Source organism: Giraffa tippelskirchi, chromosome 14, assembly GCF_054371585.1.
Source record: "Giraffa tippelskirchi isolate mGirTip1 chromosome 14, T2T-mGirTip1v1.2.pri, whole genome shotgun sequence".
NCBI lineage: Eukaryota > Metazoa > Chordata > Mammalia > Artiodactyla > Giraffidae > Giraffa > Giraffa tippelskirchi.
This window is the reverse complement of record NC_137288.1, coordinates 57,574,063-57,589,130: the sequence shown is the minus strand read 5'-3', so window position 1 is coordinate 57,589,130 and position 15,068 is coordinate 57,574,063. Positions and strand designations below refer to the sequence as shown.

Below are 15,068 nucleotides of genomic sequence, written 5' to 3'. Positions count from 1 at the left end.
GTAGGTTGTCTTCTGTAACAATATCAAAGTTTTTCTGTCTTTAAATTACTTCAGTCAGGAACACATCTGAGTTCCTTACCTCACTAAAGAAAATTCTAAATTTAAAAGGTCAATAAAGGGGAATTTTTCCCTCGCCCTGCCTTTGACTGGCCTACTAATAAAATTTGACACCAGACAGATTAATGAGAGAAATAACAAATTTTAATTCGTGTACATGGAAGTCTCAGAAACAGGATATAAGATGTGGCTAAAGCAGGTAAATTTTATGCTTTTTAGACAAATTTGAGAGGAATTGTCAGGACAAACTTCAGCTATGGTTGCTTAATAAGTGAGTCTAAATAGAGTTTGGATTTGGGGTTGTAAATAAAAGAAGCATAACAAGTTTTGTTTATACAGACTTCTTGGCCCTGAATTTCCTATCTCTGGGGATAAGGATGTCTTCCAACCTCCTGGTACACAGAGGGGACCTTTCAAATGGGAGATTTATTTCCTGATTTCAGGGAGACAGGTGTTACAGTCTCCTTGCATTTGCAATTTCTTAAGTAACTTTAATTCAAAATCATGCTGCTGAGGATATTTTGGGGGTGGTCTGCCTTGTGCCCCAACAGTGCAAAGGGCAAACCACCCTCACCCTTGCATTGTTGCACACAGCTAGCCCCTGGGTACTGAAGCCTCCTGGAATTTTTCCCTTTGTATACTATTCATGTCCTGTTCTGACCCTCTGCTCCATTCCCAAATCTACTCAGCTTCTAATCTTAGTGATGAAATCCAACCTCTCTGCTTTTGACATTGACTTGGCTGACCTAACACCACAGCTTACTGCTGCCCTCTCTCCCCTGCTTGGCCAGGTCCTGCTTCTCAGATCCTGGCTTTAGCTTCTTACCCAGGTGTGCCCCTGTCTCCTGGAAGGGAGGGATCAGGCTATGAGAACTGAAGTAAAAATTGGTACTGACTGCTGGGTTTTTTTTTAATTAACTTATTTTTGGCTGCACTGGGTCCTTGTTGCTTTGTGCAGGCTTTCTCTAGTCGTGGCAAGCGGTGGCTACTCTTCATTGCCAAGAGCGGGCTTCTCATTACAGGTAGTTTCTCTTGTGGAGCAGGGGCTCTAGGCGCACAGCCTTCAGTATTTGTGGGGCACGGGCTTAGTTGCCCCATAGCATGTGGCATCTTCCCGGACTAGGGATCGTGTCCCCTGCATTGGCAGGTGGATTCCTATCCTCCGTGTCACCAAGGAAGTCCAGTACTGCTGTTGATGATCAGGGAGAGCTTGTTGAATTCCCTTTGTGGTACTATTGTCTAATCCATGAGAGTGCATGAGAAAATAGCATCCTTATCTTGAGGGGCTTTGCTGTCTTCTTGAGGTAAGCTACCCACGAGGAACAGAAATTAGAGAAAAAACATGGATATAAATCATATTTCATCAAGGGCCAGTTAGTGTGATAAGGATGACACATTCTAGAAATTCAAGAAGTGAGAAGACACTAAGGGCTGGACAAGGTGGAGAAGTGGTGCTGAGATAGAATTTGAGAAGAGCAGCACCCAAGCAGCCTGCAAAGGAACACAATTGGGGTGGCAGAAAAGCCTGACTGGCCTAGGGTGGAGAGGGGAGGAGGCGGGGGAGTGAAGTGGGAAAGGTCAGGGGAGGGAAGGTCTTGATGACCACACAGGGGCATTTGGGACTGAATTCTGATGGGGAAATGTGGCTTTGTGAGGAGAGCAGAGAAAAGAAAGCATTGCTTCAAGAAGGAACAACTAAGGCGAGTTGGCACAGGAGGAAGAGGAATGCAGAGTGATTTTTTAAAGTGAAAGGAAAATTGGTGGTTTTAGTGGGCATTTGTTATTTTTGCCACTCACCATCCATTTACCCTGTTTCAAGGGAAAGATCCCTAATTCTTTCGGGGGAAGCCTCCCTTTCCTCGACAACTCTTCTGGAAAACAATTTGACAGTTTTATTTCAAAAACCTTAAAAATGTTTATATTATTTAACCTGTGATTACATTATGAGGAACTTTTTTGAGGTATAGTTGATTTTAACTGTTGTGTTGATTTGCTGTACAGCAAAGTGAATCAGTTATACATATACACACACACACACACACACACACATACATATGCATACATTTTTTTAAAATTTTCTTTTCCATTATGGTTTATCATAGGATATTGAATATAGTTCTCTGTGCTATTTGGTAGGACTTTGTTGTTTATCCATTCCAGTGTAATAGCTTAAATATACTAACCCCAACCTCCCACTGCATCCGTCCCCAAACCTCTCCCCCTTGACAACTACTGTCTGTTTTCTATGTCCACGAGTCTGTTTCTGTTTCGTAGATAGGCTCGTTTGTGTCATATTTTAGATTTCACATATAAGTGATATCATACTTGTCTTTCTCTTTCTGACTTCAGTTAGTATGATAATCTCTAGTGGCATCCATATTGCTGAAAATGGCATTATTTCATTCTTATTTATGACTGAGTAGTATTCCATTGTATATATATACCACATCTTTATCCATTCATCTGTCAATGGACATTAAGGTTTCCATGTCTTGGCTATTGTGAATAGTGCTTCTATGAACATTACATTATGAGGAATTTTAACAAAAATTTATGTAAAAGATATTTATCACAGTAATATTTCTAAAAGCATTAAGAGAATGCTGAGAAAGTATTGGTATATCCACTTGATGGGAAATTACACAAAAGTTAAAATGTGATACTGAAGATTTTTCTTTTTAATTTTTGGGAGGTTTGAAATAAACTCACATTGTATAAACTCAGAGGTCCAGAGAGCATGAAGTGAAAAGTAGGTTTTCTTCCCTCCTATGTCCCTCTGCCCCATTCACCCCTGCATAAGAAGAACATTTAAAACACGTGTATCTATTCTTTTTCCTCCTTACCCAAATGGCAGTTTGTTTCGCATCTTATTTTTTCCCCACTTTATAGCTGGTGATTGTTCCATAACAAAACACAGAGCTTCCTCATTTTTTAATGCTAGAGTATGATTTAATTGTATAGATACATTACAATCTATTGAGTTAGTTCTCCACTGATGGCATTTAGTTCTTTCAAATCTTTTGCCAGAATAACCATGCTGCTATAAATAATTATATACATATTTCACTTTGCACATATGAAGATATCTGGAGGATAAACTCTAACATGGAATTGTTGGATCAAAACATAGGAGCACTTAGGAAATTCCTTGGTGCTCCAGTGGTTAGGACTCAATGCTTTCACTGCAATACTTGTGGCAAAAAAAAAAAAAGGAGCATTAAAAATTTTGGCAATATGGCAAAATTTCTCTTCACAGAGATTTTCAATTTTTTCATGAAAGAGTATCTGTCCTGTCCATTTGGCCAGCACCATATGCTATCAAACTTTATGTTAGGAAAGGTGTATTAAAGGATTTTAGAAAATACTAATGAAATATTGTTAAGTTACAAAAGCAAGACTCAAATATGTGCAGTACGAGCTTAAAAATCCGAATGTAGGACTTCCCTGGTGATCCAGAGGTTAATAATCTGCCTGCCAACCATGCAAATGCATATTATTGAAAGAGATAATGCCAAAATATTAACAGTGGTTTATATTAAATGTATTGATTCATTATTCCATCATTGCTGTAGTCTGACTCTTTGCAACCCCATGGACTGTGACCCGCCAGGCTCCTCTGTCCATGAGATTCTCCAGGCAGGAATACCGGAGTGGGTTGCCATTTCCTACTCCAGGGGATCTTCCTGGAGTAGTGTAATTGCTGTAGTAGTGTTATTTAACTTCATTAGTAAAATATCCCAAATTTGTTATAGACCCTTGGGGGCTTCCTTGGTGGTGCAGATGGTAAAGAATTTGCCTGCGATTCAGGTGACCCAGGTTCAATCCCTGGGTTGGGGAGATCCCCTGGAGAAGGAAATGGCAACCCACTCTATTATTCTTGCCTGGAGAATCGCCATGGACTGAGGAGCCTGGTGGGCTACAGTCCATGGGGTTGTCAAGAGTCAGACATGACTAAGCGACTAACACACTTCTGCTGTAAAAACAATTCAAAGCAAGACCCATGGATATAGTACAAATATTACTTGTCTTTTTATTCCCAACACCTGTTGAGGTGATGAGTTTTATAAGTTAGGAATGAATGAGGAATATTTTCTGACAGTGTGGACAACCATTTGAAATTTCCAATCTTGCCACCAGGTGGTGGCAGAGAGTTAAAATTCAGGGGACCTTGCGGGATCTGAGCCACGAAAATCAAGTACAAAGTACCCTGAGAAGTTAAAACAAAATGTTAAAAATGAAAATGTAAACAATTAGAATTGTATTTCAAATATTTGTTCCAAAATATTCAAGACTCCCAGGAACAACCCTGATGCTATCTGTGGCACTTCAGCATCTTTCATTTCCCCAGTTGGCACTATTTCTTACCCCTCCTTCTGTTGAGCCTGTTCTCCTGGTGCCCCTGATGATGCTGTCAGCCTTCCTTTTCTTCCTTCTAACCTCGCTGCTTTCCAAAGAGTTGAACGACCGGATGAATGGATGCATGTCCTCGGAGTGACCCAAAACTGGAGGCCACCTCTCCATCTCTGTTGTTGCAGATGACTCTTGGTGGGATTTCATCATGGGGGTGGTTGAGGGTGGGTGGTATTACCAGGCAGAACCTTCCAGCTGCCCTTCAAATCACTCCAGCAGCTATCGTCACTGTGTCTGTACCAAGCTAGAACCTGCTCAGAGGCTGTTTGCCTCTCCAGGTCTGAGGCTGGGGGCAGGCTCTCTTGACTTTCATTCTCCCCTCCTTGAGTGGATCTGCCTCAGGAATGACCTCTATCTTTGGCTCTGTTTAGAGTGGCAGAGCTGTAACGAAGCTCTTCATACTTTAAATACCTTGTGATCTTGGCCAAGTCAATCAGCCTCTGTGGGCCTCAGTTTTGGTTCAGGGCAGGTAGCACAGGGCAGTACTTTGTCCTAGAGTGCCTTATCACTGCAAAGCGGGGATGGGTCTGACTTGCCCTGGGTTATGTTTATGAGGGTGTTCTACTAGGAGAATGCAGGAAGAGGAAGGACGCTGGGGCATCATACTTCTGGAGGGATTGGTGGAGAAGGGTCTTGGGTCTGGATCCTAAGAATGCGGAAGGGTTTGGGAGGAGCTGAGTTCCTGGACACCTTGTAAGGACCCCACTGAGGGACCTGGAGTCAAGGGCCAATGACCTTTCCATGACTTTTAGACTAAAACATGCTTACCTGTGGCGGGTGCCTCTGGGGTCCCGCACTTGACGAGCTGAAGCTTCCACACCTGACGCGGCCGACAGCGTTGTCAGTGCTCAGGCTTCACGGAAGCCACGCGCGGTCGCCGCGACAACCTCGGATCCGGCGGGGGCTCCTTCCACCAGCGCGCAGAGCCTGGATCTCTCCGCCAGGAACTGGGTCAAGGGAGGAGGGAGCTGTGGGAAGGAACCAAGCCGAAGTCGGGGAGGCGACAGAGTCGGTTCCTTCCAATCCTTAAACATCTCCCGAAGGAGGGGGACGTAGGGCTCACCGACTGACGCCTGACGCCGTAGGGCTCTAACCCGCGGGCCGCCTCTCTCTTCCGCGCGGGAAGAGTGCAGGGTGCGGGCAGACCCGGGGCGCGGCTCGGGCAGGAGTTGGGGGTGCTGCGGAGTGTGGACCGCGAAGGGGCGGGGGATGGACAGCAGAGGGGCGGGGGGGCGGAGCCGGGGGCTGGGCTGGGCGGGGCTCGGGGGGCGGGGCGGGCACTAGGGGGGGCGGGGCAGGCGGTGACGTGGGCGGGGCCGAGACTGGGAGGTGGGCGATTGCGGCTCAGGGCAGGCGGGGCGGGGAAGGTGGGTGGTGTGGGGGGCGGTGCGCGGGGCGGGGCGGTGAGGCTAGGGGCAGGCGGTGCGGGGAAGATGGGTGGGGCGGAGCGCAGTGAGGGGGCGGGGCGGAGCGGGGGAGCTGGGCGGGGCGGGGCGGGGGTCGGGGGGCCGGGCGCTGCGCCTCTGGGCAGGCGGAGCGGGGAAGATGGGTGGTGTGGGGGGCGGTGCGCGGGGCGGGGCGGTGCGCGGGGCGGTTCGGGGCAGTCGGGGCGGGGAAGATGGGTGGTGTGTGGGGCGGGGTGCGGGGCGGGGAACGGGGCGGTGCGGTGCGGGCGGGGCGGGGATCGGGGGGCGGAGCTGGGCTCGGGGGGCGGGGCCGGGAGGTGCGGCTTGGGGCAGGCGGGGCGGGGCAGATAGGTGGTGTGTGGGGCGGAGCGCGGGGGCGAGGCTGCGGTGGCGCGGGCGGGGCCGAGGGGGAGCTGGGCGGGCGGGGCTCGGAGCAGGCGGGGCGGGGCAGATGGGTGGTGTGTGGGGCGGGGCGGGGCGCGGGGCGCGGGGCACGGGGCGGGGCGGGGCGGGGCGGGGCGGGGCGGGCGGTGGCGTGGGCGGGGCTTAGCTCCGGGCGCGCGGCCGGGTGGCGGGTCCTGACAGTCCTAGTCCCCGCGCGCCTGCTCCGGTTCTCCCCGCTGCTCGCTAGCCAGCCATGACAGGCTCACTGTTCAAGGGGAACTTTTGGGTAAGTCTGCGAGGCGAGGGGCCCATCGCCCGGCTTGGTAGCTGGGGGCCCCGAAGGGAGCCGTGGGCCCCTGTCCGGAGCAGAATCCGACCGGACCGGCTGCCGCCGGCCCCTCTCTGCGCTGCCCCCAGCCCGCCGCGCGTCCGCAGGTCCCCGGGGTCGGATTCGCAGGGTCTCCCTCGGCCGTCCGCGCCCCGGGTCACCGCGGACAGGTGTAGCCTTAGAGCTGGGGCGTTCCCCCCTCATCTCACACCTGGGGAAACCGAGACCCAAAGGGAGGAGCCACCCGTCCGGGGACAGTCGCCGGGTGGTCTCCGAGGCTGCGCTGTGAGCAGATTTGGCGGGGAACGTGGGTCAGAGAACGTGCGGTAAACTTCGCCGGGTTGTTTGGCTTTTCCAGGACCGCGTAAACGTACAGCCTGTCCGAGCCTGCAGACATTAGCGGGGTTCTCTAGCAGAAGCTTTGCCAGTCTCGTAGCCCCGTTTCCTGAGTCCCTCCCATCCTTTGTCCCCCTGTCCCCCTATCCAGGGGGAGGCTGGTGCGTGTGTGAGATCCTGCGAGCTGGTGGGGGGATCTGAGCCCGAGAACTGGTCCAACCAGGAGGCGGCAGCTCAGTCCTCTTCTCCTCTGTCCAGTCCTCTTCCCCCCTGTCCTCTCGCTCCCCAGATGCCCCTCAACAGTCTGTACCCCCTCATTTGGAGGAGCCACCCTCATCCTTTAAAGGCAGGAGCAGAAAGTCAGCTTGTCTCCAGACTGAGCTACTGCTGCCAAGCCGCCCCATCTCCTTATCTGCAACACGGATGTGAAGTGAAAGTTGCTCCCTCTGTCTGACTCTTTGCGACCCCATGGACTATACAGTCCACGGAATTCTCCAGGCCAGAATACTGGAGTGGGTAGCCTTTCCCTTCTCCAGGGGATCTTTCCAACCCAGGGATTGAACCCAGGTCTTCCACATTGCAGGTGGATTCCTTACCAGCTGAGCCACAAGGGAAGCCCAATAATACTGGAGTGGGTAGTCTATCCCTTCTCCAGAGTATCTTCCTGACCCAGGAATCAAACTGGGGTCTCCTGCATTGCAGGAGGATTCTTTACCAACTGAGCTATCAGGGAAGCCGAAAGGAAAGCAACCCCTGATGGTTCCCTGTTTAGCCTCATAGCGCCTCGCAGGTTCCTGTCCCCTGTGGAGAGTGCTACATAGAGAAACTTGGCCCTGTGACCTGGGGGACACAGTTTAGACCCTGCCTTGAGAAGTCCCTTTTCCTGGAGTTTTTGGAGTTCTCCTTGGGCACTGCCAACCTGTAGGGGATGGTCCTTTCACCCCAAGCAGCTTCACAGAGAGGGTGCATGGCCTTGGAGCTGGCCACTGGAGGAGGCCTGTGGATTCTTTGGGTAGAATAAAGGATCTCTGGGTCCCATGCCAGGCACTGTTGGAAAAAAAACAGCACAGAGAGCCCTGTTTTTCTTCCCCTCGATATGTGGCATTCAATTTTCAGGTCTCTGCCCAGTGTCTTCTTTTCAGGGAAGCCCTTCCTGATTGTGCCCGATAGTGCATGTTGTATTCCTTCATAGTTTTGGTCTTTTATGGTTTTGAGGTTGGGAGCCTGCAAGCATGTGAGCACCTTGTGGACAGCTGTTGTCTGGCTTTCAGTGCCACTGCCCTTTGCACGGGCTGATGCCAGTGAGATCTCAGCAGATAGCTGTCGAATGAGTACAGTGGATCTATAAAATGGACAAGGCATGTAGTGGGTTGAGAGCTGCAGCCTCCATCCTCAGAGGGCTCCCAGGCCACAGGAAGGCAGCCCCCCAGCTGCTCCCAGGGCAGTCTTGCAGGAATGGTTAGGGGAGGGGACAGACGTGAGGTCTGTGTTGGGAGTTAGAGATTGGGTAAAGGTCCAGGGTAGAGAACTTTCTGGGTTTTTACTTTTTTTTTTCCCCTCTGAGCTTTTACTTTCAAAAGATATAAGATCCTGAGAGATAGTTTGCAAAGATATCTTCCATTTCTAATTTCATATGATTTTTATGTCAAGTAATAAAAACAGTAATAGCTAACATTACTGTGTATAGAGTCTGTGGCAAGCACTGTGCTAAACACTTTACATATACCACTCATTTAAGTCTCAACTACCCTATGGGGTACCTTATTGACTATCCCATTTTACAGATGAGGAAACTGAGTGGCAAACAGGTTAAGCAACATTCCCAAGGTTGTAGAGCTGTTAAACAGTGTGGCAGGACTCTGCATAGACCAAGTGCTCATTGAGTGCTTTCAATGAGGCTGGTGCTCAGCGAGAGTGTCCCTTTGGCACCGTCAGACGTAGATGCTGAGACATCGTTTGACTCTTCATGTGGATATCTTTCTCCTTCAGCTCCAACCATGAGCTCCTGGGGGGTCTGCACTGAGTGCCACCATCCACTGAGCCCCCAGCACTGCCGTGGTGCTTCTCATACGGATGCTCAGGAATCAGGCAGACGGGACAGTCCGCCCAGATTTGAGAGAAAAGGGACAGAAGGGAAACTATTGGAGACCTCAGAGGCTGCCTGAGATGCTCTGCTATTCTCGGGGATGGGTAGAGAGTGGGGAGCAAGGCTGTTGTTATCACTGAGGTGATGGCAGCAACTCACACTTCAAGGACAAGAAGATTGTGATGGTATAAGGTAGAAAACTTTGGAAACCTGAGTGGTTATCAGCTGATTGAATTGAACAAATATTTGAGAAAATAACTTCTCTGTATAGAGGTGGCATTTGCAGGGATCAGAGCACTCTCTTGGGTTGCAGGTACATTCCTCATTAGGAAGCCAGCAGGGAGGGTAGACTTGTGTCTTGAAGGCCTCCCCTCAGAAATATAGAGGACAAAAGGGTTGGGGGATTGGAGAGTTCTAGCAGGGGCCAAGGAGCAGAAAGGGTCTGTTCCCGGATGGAAATCATAGGGAAGGGACAGGAGGAGACCAATGAAAGGAACGGCAGAGTGTAAGAGAAGTCAAAGCCACAGGACAAGGTCACCAATTTGAAGCTGGGCAGTGGGAGAGAGGAAAGAAAGGCTTGGAGCAGGCTCTTTGTAAGGTGAGCAGGAGAGTGAGGTGCTGGCCCCAGAAAGAAGGAAGTCAGAGGAGGAACTGGTTTGTGGGGAGAGAAGGAGAAGGAGGCAGAAGCAATATTGACAATATTAACCACAGGTGAAGACCGAGACTCGCAGCATCCTGAACCCCCCGCTGCAGCCCTCAGCTTTCAGGACAGTGCCAGGGTTGCTGGATATGGGGAGGTCCTGGGGAAGGAACAGGGGGCCAGACAGCAGGGTTTGGGGATATTTTAATATTTTAACAACCAGTACAAACAGTGAGTGTGCTCCGATGTCTGGTGGTCAACATTCTGGGTTTGAGGACTTGGTAGAGGTGGCCCCAGTACCTTGGAAATGGTGTCAGGTAAGACAGTACATAGAATAGCAGAGGCTCTGAGGTGGCCTGGCCAGGTTTGAATCCTGGATCTGCCCCTTATAGCTGGGTGACCTTGGGCAGATAACTTCAACTCTCATTCTGTTTTTCCATGTCGAAAAATGAGGATAATACCAATGTTGATGCTCTAGGACTGTTGGGAGGATTAAATCAGAGTGCTGTGTATGCCTGGCACATAGTGAGCACTTGTGATTGTCAACTATTATCAGCACAGAGGTGACAATAAAAGGAAGTGACAAGTTACTCAAGGAGAAAGAATCAAGAGATAAGAGGTCCCTAGAGAAGCACTCTTGGTGACTACCTTGTTTTGGCAGGAGTAGAGAGGGGTCAGAGAAAGAGAGGCAGAAATGTAGGGATTCAACCCTCACAGGAGCCATCACAGGCTCAGGAGAGGAATGTTCCATGGAAGCTGAGAGGCCCATGGTCAAATTAGGTAGATGTTCCTGAAAAGGTGTGAGTCAGTACATACTGTATAAATAATCTTCAAATGCCCCATGGGAGGTTCATTTAAAGGAACCTTTTGGTGGATCTGTTTGAAAAAATCTCTTTAAAACCAGAATAGTCGCCAACTGGGTCTGCCCGGCTGCTTTTTCCCTCCCAGCAGTGGTTAGGCCATGCTGTTATTTATCCTGGTTAACATTGATGGTATCTTGTCGGAATAAGACAGGGACCGTGGGTGTGGGTTCCAGGGCTCCAGGGAAGGTGGCTACAAAGGGACGGTCCCAGCCTTTGGCCTGTGGTCAGAGGGGCCTTGCACAGGTGACCTGTTACAGGAGAGGGAGATGCTCCCCACCTCAGGACAGTCCCACATTCCTCACGATGGTGTGACCCCAGCCTGGCCCTGTATGTCTTCTAGATCCTTATTTTGACCTGGTCTTCTTGATTCTCATTGCTCTAAGCCCAGACCAGCTTCCTATTGCCTGTCCTATCCTCTCCCCACCCCTGTGTCTGTGGTGGGCGAGGCCTCTCTCCTCTGCTTGGGGAGTGAGCAGGGGAAGGCTTGGGGCCCCTTGAACTTGCTCGTTGCCCCTGACCACCCAGGGCTGTCCCTCTGCTTCAAACCTCTGACCATTTTGGAATCTGTTCTTTCTGGGTCTTACCAGAGCTTGAGTTGGTGCTGTCCTGCCTGGTGGCAAAATGCAAGATAAAGGCGTTGACTTTTGTCCCTTCCATTTCATTCTTTCTAGAGCAGCCACTGGGGTCTAGCTTTAAAATAATTATCAGAAATCTTTTTTTCTTGTTTTAGCATTGTAAGAATTTATTTTTTATTTTTTATTTTTTTCTCGTCTTTCATATCTGTAGGCTAGGGAGTAAACGAATAGAGTAACAGTCTCAATCCACATACACCCCAGCCTGTGTTTCAATGTCCCAAAGTTTAATTAACAGAACAGGGAAGCTGCCCTGGACTGAACTCAACACTTTGGGATGTAAGAATTTAATAAGAGAGTCATGGGATCTACCTTCTAAGGAAAACAAGAAATTCTTCTCTTTTTTTGGCCATGAGGCATGTGGGATCCTAGTTTCCTCACCAGGGCGCGAACCCAAGCTCCCTGCGTTGGAAGAGCAGAATCTCAGTCACTGGGACTGCCAGAGAAGCCTCCAGGAAAATAAGAAATTCTTATTGAAATATATAAAACAAAATCTAAACAAGTGGAAAGAAAACAAAAGTTTGTTAACAAACTTTAAAAAAGTCTAGGTGATGTAAGCATAGTCTTTAAAAATCCAAATATTCCCAAATGACTTATAATGAAAAACAATATGAATATTATTTATGTTGTCACAACATGTAAAGACTGTTTTTTATTTTATTTTTCTTTGCCGTGTGACTTGTGGGATCTTAGTTCTCTGACCAGGGGCGGAACCCACGCCCTGAACAGTGAAAGCGCAGAGTCCTAACCACTGGAGCGCCAGGGAATTCCCACAGCATGTAAAAGTTTTTTATTTTTAAAGCTGTGTGTGTGTGTGCTTAGTCGTGTCTGACTCTTTGCAACTCTCTGGACTGTAGCCTGCCAGGCTCCTCTGTCCGTGGGATTCTCCAGGCAAGAAATACTGGAGTGGGTTGCCATTGCCTTCTCCAGGGGCCCTTCCTGACCCAGAGATGGAACTCCTTCCTGTCTCCTGCATTGCAGGCAGGTTCTTTACCTGATGAGCCATCAGGGAAGCCTGAAGTAGTATATTATAGTTAGATCTCCATTCTTATTTTTCCTGGACTTTCTAATTCTTCTTTTTTGAGGGAAGACATTATACACCTTTATCAGAGACCTTTTTTTTTTAAAGCATTTATTTATTATTTAATTTTGGCTGTGCTGGGTCTTTGTTGCTGTGCGGGCTTTTCTCTAGTTGCAGAGAAACGTAGGCTTCTCTTTGCACTGGCTTCTCTTGTTGTGGAGCTCTAGAGCACAAGCTTAGTAGTTGTGGCCCACAGGCTTAGTTGCTCTAGAGCATGTGGGATCTTCCTGGATCAGGGATCGAGCCCACGTCTCCTGCATTGCAAGGTGAATTATTTACCACTGAGCCACCAGGAAAGCCCCAGAGACCTTTTTTTTTTTTCAATGCTCCACTCGATCAGTTTTTTCCCCTGCACAAACAACAGTTTGTTCACAGATTAAATTTACACAGTGAATGTAGAATTCTCAGTTTGGTGTCTCAGCTACCCATTACAGGAACACGTACATAGATAAATACACAGTTAAAGTTTATTCTAAAGTCAGAAAGACTTGGTGTGTGCAAACTTGGTATAAGTGTATATGCAAGTCGCTTCAGTCGTGTCTGACTCTGTGCGACCCCATAGATGGCAGCCCACCAGGCTCCTCCGTCCCTGGGATTCTCCAGGCAAGAATACTGGAGTGGGTTGCCATTTCCTTCTCCAATGCACGAAAGTGAAAAGTGAAAGTGAAGTCGCTCAGTCGTGTCCGACTCTTCGCGACCCCATGGACTGCAGCCTACCAGGCTCCTCCGTCTATGGGATTTTCCAGGCAAGAATACTGGAGTGGGGTGCCATTGCCTTCTCCATAAGTGTATATGGATGCATGTTAATTTATGGATTTTTCTAGTAAAAGCAACTGTAGATGTCATTAGCCAGTCAAAGCAAAATATTAAAGGGGGGGTTTTTAAATAATAGGAACTGTTGGTTAGCTTTATAGAATGACATGTCACTGTAATTTTTAAAAAATATTTATTTGCTTATTTATTTATTTGGCTGCATTGCTCTTTGTTGCCATGTGCGGGATCTTTGTTGCTGTGTGCCAGAGCTTCGTTGCAGTTTGTGAGATCTAGTTCCCTGACCAGGAATCGAACCCAGGTCCCTGGCCTTGGGAACCTGGAGTCTTAGGCACTGGACCATTGGGGATGTCCCTAGTCATTGTATTTTTAAAAATGTAAAACTATTAGAATTTTCCAACTGTATCAATGGGACTATTTAAGATATGGTTGCCAGGAATTTGAGAACTCTTGGATGTTATGAAAATCCATGAAGACTGAGTTATATGATCTCACTCTGGAGAAGTCAGGCAACAGGAAACCAGATACTTTGGACACCGTCTTCAGATAGCTGCTGTTGAGTCTCACAACATCCAACACGGGCTTTGGAGCCTCCCTGAGAGTAAGGGGCTTCTAGCTTCCCAAACAACCTGTGTGTGAGAAAAGTAGGAAGAGCAGGCTTCCGAAAGACAGTAGGTTCTTGACTTGTTGGTTTAAAAACTTGCCTTCTAGCGGGGATTAGCTGTATCTTTGTGTGAAGGTTGGACAAAGGTCAAGCTGCAGATTTCAACACAGGAGATAAGGGTTTGTTCTTCTTGAGAAGAGGAAAACTTTTCCCTAGTTGACTCTAACGCTCTTGTCTTAAACACTTGACACATTTGTATGTGTAAGGACGCTCAGGGTAGTTCAGGGCAACTTAAACCCCAGTGCATAGACCCATACCATTCATCAGTATCTATCTTTGGAAACTCTTATATGGCCTCCTAGCTTGCCGGTTGGATATGGCTCTATTGCATTAGCATTGATAACCTCACACCAGGTGAAGACTTTCTTTTTTTTTAAAGGTTTGTTTATTTGGCTATGTGGGTCTTAGATGCTGAGTACTCTCTGGCTGTGGCCCAAGGGCTCAGTTGCTCCAGGGATATGTGGGATCTTAGTTCCCTGACCAGGCATTGAACCTGAGTCTCCTGCATTGCAAGGTGAATTCTCAACCACTGGGCCACCAGGGAAATCCCAAGACTTTCTTTTTTGACAGAAATGATCACAGCTGAAATATTTGGGAAAGTAAATTAAAAGAATATTCTTAGATATTTAAATCCTTGCTGTTTTTTGTTTTTTTTTTTTACCCACAAGACCGTGGCGCTTTATACCCTCTCACCAGCCCAGCACTGCGCCTCCAACGAGAGTATGACATAGAGTACCATTTTTGTTTATTTTTTTAAGGCTGCGTGATCTTAATTTTTTTTTTTTTCATAGATCACTGTTCATCCTTTAAACATATTACTGTTTGTGGGGGTATTTTCCAGTTTCAAGTGCCTTTACAAATCCCCAAGAATGGTCCTGTAAGTGCCACATACCTCAGTGACATCACTGCTTTTACAACTGTATCTTAGGAGAGGGAGACACACACAGAGAATAAAAAGTAAGGAAAGTTGGAGTGACAGAGGATGGCTGACCCTGCCTGATACCCTCAGCGTTCATACTGTGAGGTGCAGCCACACAAGAACCCCAAGGGGTTGGGGGTCAAGGAAGAGGGTGGGAGGTGTTACTTGACTTTGCACTGACCTCTACTCCTGCCTCCAGGTCTTGGGGAGGAGACTTTCTGCAAGTCTGTTGCATATTTCTAACAATACACTTAGCACTCCATGTTTGTTTGGTTTCCTTTCTTGGTAGATTATGGTCAACTTCTGTATTGTTTACCTCTGTGTCCCTAGAGCTTGACTCAGTTCTAAGGACAGAAAATGTGCTCAATTAATGTTTGACAAGTGAATAAATGAACACTGAAGTCTCACCTACTTGATGTTAAGAGGCATCCCCCCACCCTCTACCTCTTGTACAATACATACTATTCAGGGGCCAACCAAATAAATTCCAC

The 15,068-nt window shown here is 48.1% G+C and overlaps 2 protein-coding genes and 1 non-coding gene across 8 annotated transcripts in view; 1 reads left to right on the top strand and 2 right to left on the bottom strand.

Moving 5' to 3' along the window:
- Positions 1–4,062: 4,062 nt before the first annotated feature.
- On the bottom strand, positions 4,063–6,512 carry LOC145534260 (uncharacterized). The gene is made up of 5 exons (XM_081561581.1): positions 6,506–6,512; positions 5,531–6,300; positions 5,236–5,414; positions 4,423–4,580; positions 4,063–4,264 (listed from the first exon to the last, which is right to left on the bottom strand). The coding sequence occupies exons 1-3, from the start codon at positions 6,510–6,512 to the stop codon at positions 5,316–5,318; spliced, it is 876 nt and encodes a 291-aa protein (XP_081417707.1). The 3' UTR covers positions 4,063–4,264; positions 4,423–4,580; positions 5,236–5,315.
- The window catches only part of PSTPIP2 (proline-serine-threonine phosphatase interacting protein 2), a 90,415-nt gene continuing 81,752 nt past the window's right edge, over positions 6,406–15,068 (top strand). For all 6 annotated transcript variants that reach the window (XR_014075094.1, XR_014075092.1, XR_014075093.1 and 3 more), the window contains exon 1: positions 6,406–6,543. Coding sequence is in view for 3 of the 6 variants with exons in the window: in XM_081563339.1 (XP_081419465.1) it covers positions 6,511–6,543 (33 nt within the window). In the remaining 3 variants the exon portion in view is untranslated. The remainder of the gene's footprint in view (positions 6,544–15,068) is intronic.
- Positions 11,289–11,420, bottom strand: LOC145535022 (small nucleolar RNA SNORA36 family). Its single transcript, XR_014075189.1, has one exon. It is a non-coding gene; the product is annotated as a small nucleolar RNA SNORA36 family (small nucleolar RNA).

Bases quoted from the DNA above. Each gene is read 5' to 3' on its own strand.
- LOC145534260 (XM_081561581.1), bottom strand. The intron at 5,415-5,530 runs GTGAGCCCTACG...CCCTTGACCCAG, and splicing joins ACGGCGTCAGGCGTCAGTCG to TTCCTGGCGGAGAGATCCAG.